At 30.9% G+C, this 6,384-nt stretch overlaps 1 protein-coding gene across 1 annotated transcript; it reads right to left on the bottom strand.

The window, feature by feature from the left end:
- LOC104740387 (protein SRG1) lies at positions 2,689-4,989 on the bottom strand. The gene is made up of 4 exons (XM_010460958.2): positions 4,699-4,989; positions 3,666-3,913; positions 3,220-3,550; positions 2,689-3,140 (listed from the first exon to the last, which is right to left on the bottom strand). The coding sequence occupies exons 1-4, from the start codon at positions 4,951-4,953 to the stop codon at positions 2,898-2,900; spliced, it is 1,077 nt and encodes a 358-aa protein (XP_010459260.1). The 5' UTR covers positions 4,954-4,989; the 3' UTR covers positions 2,689-2,897.

Here is a 6,384-nt window from a genome sequence, read left to right as displayed (position 1 = left end):
AATGGTTTTGCCTTTTTCCCGTTTTCAGGACAAATCGCGGCTAAGGTATCCATATTACCGCTCTTTAGCATTATCATCCAGAACTGCCATGGGTTTGGCTTGTCCATAACTTGACATTTGTTTCCTAAGTATATCTCCTTTTGTGCAGCGTAGATATCTGCGTTGTCTCCAGCGCTTATTCCTCCGTAGGTTCCATTTCGTACACCGAGTTTGTTGTCTTTTTCGTCGACTTTGTGGATTATTCTCCCTAAAAATGTCCCAAGAACACAATCAATGTCTCGATCGTTTGTTTGCGTGTGCCATAAGTAATAAGTTTATGCAAAAACTATAAAAGTGGTTTCAAAGTGTGAAGTTTTGTTTTTCTCATGTTAGCACAAACGCAAAAAATTGCGTTGGAGAGACCTAAAACCTGCAAGTAAAGACAACGTTATGAGTTTACCAGGCAAGCTCGAGTTGTCGAGATCAAAGCAATCTGCCATTCGAGGGCTTCCCATGTTCGTAGCTTCTTCACCGACCTCGTTGCATTGGTTCCAAGCTTCTATAGCAACCCTTAAATTATCATTTCTCATCCCGGGATCTCCTAAAGCTGATACATAATCGATATTTGTTGTTTCTGTAAAATCTGTTCGAACAAATGAATATGAAAGACAAGAAAGTATAATCATAAGTCTCTTCATGAGTCTGCATGATTCATGGACACTCTTCCCCATACCCATTACAGAGCTCAAAATATGACAATATCCTTATTATATTTGGTTTCATATGTTATTTTGTATAAATATAAGCAAACCCACATGCCTTTAAATAAAGAAAAAGAAAAAAAAACAAAAAAAAAAAGAAAAAGAAAAAAAGGAAAAGAAAAGGAGAAAAAAACACACATGTGGCCGGGTATGGAGAATAATTGATTTTATTTTTGAAATTTGAGCTAATTGATTTCAAATGGAGTTTTCTTTTATTTTAAACCTTACATTTGAAATCAATTAGCTCCCACGTGTTATTTTTTAAATAAAAACCCATGTGGCTGGTATGGAGAATAAATGATATAGTTAAGGTTATCATTTTGATTTCAAAAAATAAAATAAAACTCTTTTAACTAATTCCCTATATAATAAAATGGAAATACAAAACATTGTTTTATAAACTATATAATTTTAATAAGTTGGTTACAAATAGGTTATAGATTAAGTTTTATATTATTTGTATAGTATGGATTTATTGTTTCCAAAAATTTTAAAAAGAATATTCTAAAAAATCATTTGATATCATCTAACTTATCATATTAATTTCCTTTATTAAATTATTCATCAAATAAAATCTTTTGATATCTAACTTAACATATTAATTTGTTAATTATTATTATACTTCACCTCTCATTTTTATATATGAGTCTATTTTGTGAAACAAATAAATCATCATATTATTTATTATGATTAAAAAATAGTTTTATTTCTGGATATACCATAAGTTAAATTTTTAAAAACAAATATAAATGATTCAATCTATAAAATATTTAATTTTTATTAATATTATTCTCTAAAAATAATATCTATTGAATTAAAAATTTACTGAGTAACGGGTCAAATTTTGAATATTTAAATTCAATTTCATACTTTTTTGTTGAATTTATTCAATTTTATATAATTTAATAAACTTTAAATAATTTATTTTGAAATATTTTTAAAATATTGAAATTTGATATTAAAGTTAGAAACTATAAACACTCTAAATTGGTTTGTTATAGCAATGTCAATAATATGTCACTATAATATGAAAGAATTTCAAAAAAGCCAAATATATTAAAACAAAAAGTATAACAATATATTAAATTACTCATAATATAATAACTTGCTTTTTAAATACCAAATTCACAAAATTATATCTTATAATGACATGCAAGTCATGAGGTAGAATATACATTGTTGAAATAACATTCACGTACATAAACTAATATAACATATTAAAATTTTATTTTAAACTAGAAAATATACAAAATTTTGTATGAAATAAAATTTAATCAGTGTTATAGCACGGGTACTTATCTAGAATCTTTTACAATATAAAAATTACAAAATAAGTGTTTTTTCAAGTCATCATACTTAGCGTATGATTTTTTGCATAATATTTTATCCAAATTTTTTTAAAAAAACAATCACATAAATTATATTTTACAAAAAAAAATTACAATGTAAATAAAATGAATTTCAACCCGTGCTCTAGCACGGGTCTTAATCTAGTTTATTTATCATTCTCAAATTGTGGAGCTCTGCATATTTGCCTATTTGTCCACCACCTAAAAGAACGTTTAACCCTAATTTTAAAATAAAATTTGGCTGTTTATCCATTTTTAGGGAAATATATACATGTTTTAAAAAATCTACACCCGTTATTGTAAACGCTCTTGATGTTACCCACAAGATTGAGCAAGAGATTGGTAATACGTTAAGTGCAATGTGTGTCTTACGTCGACGTTTCTTATTAACTTATCTTAGAAAAAAAAAATTGTGAGCTATAGTCTTTTCTCAGCGCACGCTAATAAGTAGTAACACAAAAGTTACTAAATTTGGAAGGTGAAAATAAAATTTGGATTTTGCGATAAACCGTCGGCTTCTACTCAAAATAACAGAGTGTCTGTGAATCATGTGATCACACTATCATTGGATAAGTATTCGAACAACACGGAACGTCAAGTAACCAAAATATTCAAGCTTATTGTCTTATTGTAACTATACGTACAAGTATTCTCCACTGGAGATTTTTGTCTTTAACAGATATGCAGCAACTAGAAAAACAATGAAGATAAAAGATACTAGATATTATTTGTTGCATAAATTATTAGAAAAAAAAAACAAAAAAAACAGAGGAGAAACAGAGCAGTGAGCCACAAGGCATTGCCTTGTTTAGATTCTTAAAGCATCGAGATAAGTTTTTCCGTCGAGCGTACGAGAGAACAGGCCATCATTAAATTCTTTCATGGTCAGCCTTTTGAATTTTGCAACCTTTTGCCTTTCAACGAGACTTTTCGCGGGGCCAAATTCTCTATACATTCCCGGATTGTGAAACGTTGCAATAGAGAGCCTCTCTTTCTCTGCATTCACAACCCCACGATGCTCTATGCTTCTGTATGTCCCATTCGTTATGATCTGCATTAAACCAAAAAAAAAACCATCATTAGTATCATTTACAATGATATACTACCATATGCATTTTATATAATTCTACCTCTAAGATGTCTCCAATGTTGACAATGAAAGCATTTGGGAGAGGTTTAACAGGAATCCATTTCCCATCATTCTTGATTTGGAGACCTTCAACTTCGTTCACCTGCATCAGTATGGTGAGTCCGACCGAATCAGAATGCGGAGTTAGACCGATAACCTGATCGGGTTGTGGACACGGTGGGTAGTAATTCATCCTCATAGCTTGGATTGAATCGACATTATTAAAAAACTTTTCCATTTCCTCTGGTTTGATCTCTAGGGCTCTCGCCATTTTCACTGTCAAGATATTTGCAATGTTCTGTACTTCACCAGAATACTTCTCCAATGTATCTCTGACGAAAAAGAATATACCAATATTAATTTTTAGTTTTTTACAGAAAAATATATACTTCGAAATACTTTGTGGAGTTAGTAAATAAATGTTGAGTTAGAAGTTTAGAACAAAACCTAAAGGGAAGAGGTAACTTGGGGAACAAGTGAGGTTTGCGTAGTTCAACAGGTTTCACTGTATGGTAGAACAAGTCTGCCCAATCGAGTTTCTGATCTTCTGAAACCACAAAAGCTTGTCCGAAGCCTTCGATCTCATTTGGTTGCTGCCAGAACTTCTTCTTTGCTTCCATGGGAAGGTTGAAGAAATCTTGAATCTCCAACTTTGTTTTGTCCAAGAAACTTGAGTCTATCCCATGGTTTACAAGCTGAACATAACCATATATGATATAGTGTTGTACTCCATAATTTTGAGTTTAATAATACAAAAAGAACATGGTTTCTTTTGTAAGAAACGATTTTATCTGGGTAAGTTGGGTAACCTCTCCAAACCAAAACTGGATAGGTAGTTGTTTATACTTGTTAACATGAGCCGTTATTGCTCTTCTCACTTGTTAACTGTTTGTTTCTGTAAATCATACCCATATCCTTTTATTTCTTTGTAAGAAGAATTTTTAAACCTATGAGTATTGTGAATATTGTGGCCGTGGTGGAGCTCTCTATATATTAAAGGTTCGGTTATCAAAGCCTACATTGTTGTCCCTTTCGAAGGTTTTGTTTATGATTTTTATTGCTGGGTGAAATGGAGTAAAATTAAATGATGGGGGACTAATAATTAAGACAAGAGAGAAATAATTAAAATGTTGTTGTAAAATGGGAATTATTTTCTGAACGATTGAGTTGTTAGTTTTTACATGCGAGCCTGTTGTTAACTCTCACCCATTAATTTTTCTTAAAATTACCTAGTTTGACACAAATTTGACCAAAAATAACTGAATTAAACCAGTCGATCCTCGTAACTAGATTTGACACAAATTTTGTGTAAAAAGTCCAAAAAACAAATTTCTTTTACAATAGGAAGATAATTTAAATATTAATAAACAATCAAATAATCCTCGATTTCATATAATTTTAACAAATTAAATATTCATATTTAATTAGATAGGATTTCAGTTTTTTTTTGAAAATCACCTATAGAAGTAAGAGAGTTTACCTGAAAGAATCCCCACTCTTTGCAAGCAAAGTCGAGTTTTTCAACCTCAGAGTCCATGATGGTCGGAGAACATAAACGATTCATGTCAATGATTGGGATCTCGATATTCAGACCAGAGTCATCGGCGACTTCAGTTTTGTCTTCATCAGACCGGACATACCTGGAAGGAACGTTCGTGATCATCTTCTCCTTAACCATCTCTTGAACAGAAGGAACTAAAATAGAGCTCCACTGCACTGCTCCTTTTGCTTCCATGGAGACTTCTTTATTGTACGAAATGTAAGATATTGCTACTCATGGTAAGATATTGTCCCTCTATATAGGTGGTCTGAAAAGCGTACGTACTGTACTACTTGATGTAAATAATTGATTAGGTTAATTGACCCATATCCAATAATTAGGGGGAGAAAACAACTTGATTGACGTGGTTTAATTTTATCCATCCAATGTTTTTTAAAAAATCATTTCTGTTAGGGTGCCATCTCATAAATATTAGATGGTCGTATACAAAATATTACGAAAAAACATTTTTATAAAGACATATATATATATATGTATATATAGTAAATCATATCACTGATAGTTTCTTAGTTACACTATTCAGTTTTTGTTAGTTAATTACTACTATATAACTAAAAATATATGACATGCACAAGTGAAGAAAAATATATATGGCCCAACAAATATTTAATTTTGTCGATAGACAGGTGGCTGGGTTAGGGATTTCGAAAGATTTTTTGGTTTATTTTTAAATTATAAAACTAAAAATTTCACCTAATTATTGCATATCTTTCAAAGTCTCCCCAAATCTACTACTACTTTGAATTAATTCCCGGGACTATGTTTAACTTCTAGCCCAATACACACTTGATATATGTCTATGTACCAAATAAAGACTCTGTCGCTAGGTAACTATTTCGAATGATCTCATCTTCTCAACAACTACTATATAGTGGACTTTTCTAGTTTCTACCACGAATTTAAGGGATGAATGATTACGGAAATTGACCGAGAAAAGTTAAAATTTAAGGAAACATCAATAACACTCACGCTATTCAAGGACTTTTCCACTAATCAATTTAAATTAGTAGTTGGACTAGGTAATTTTTGTTTTGCAGGATAAATATATAGTTTCACGTTTTTGTGTTTATTATTATATCGTCCTCTACACCATGGTAAAGATTTCAATACAACTCTCAAGTAATTTTCAGTTTATTATTAAAATTATTAAAACAATAATGTGAAAAGATTTAGTAATAAAAGATTCCACTTAAGCTACACTAACTAGTTTCAAAACCACTGAATTCCTGTAGCATGGACTTATTGGAAACTCACCCTAGAAAGCAATTCGGCAATCCAGGTCACCTTATATTGTATGCTTTTTTATTTCTTGTTAGTCAAGAAAATGTATTAGCCAAACCTACTTATTAATTTATGTCAAAACTTCCATGGTCTAATACATAGATAAGTGTCTAAATGTATATAAGAGCAAGCTTGTTGATCTCTTCCTACTATGCATCGAATCCCTCACTTGCCACTGCAATGTTCCAACAATAGTTCTCCTCCATCCACTCATATCTAAGATGACGGTTCACTGTTTCATTGCCTGACCCCTGGTTGAACTTTAAGACTTTGATATGTGTTAATTGTGTTGTGTTTTCACAAAAAAAAAAAAAAAAAAAAAAA

Source organism: Camelina sativa, chromosome 14 (genome assembly GCF_000633955.1).
Source record: "Camelina sativa cultivar DH55 chromosome 14, Cs, whole genome shotgun sequence".
Lineage (NCBI taxonomy): Eukaryota > Viridiplantae > Streptophyta > Magnoliopsida > Brassicales > Brassicaceae > Camelina > Camelina sativa.
The sequence above is the reverse complement of the archived record's forward strand: the minus strand, read 5'-3'. Positions and strand labels throughout refer to the sequence as shown.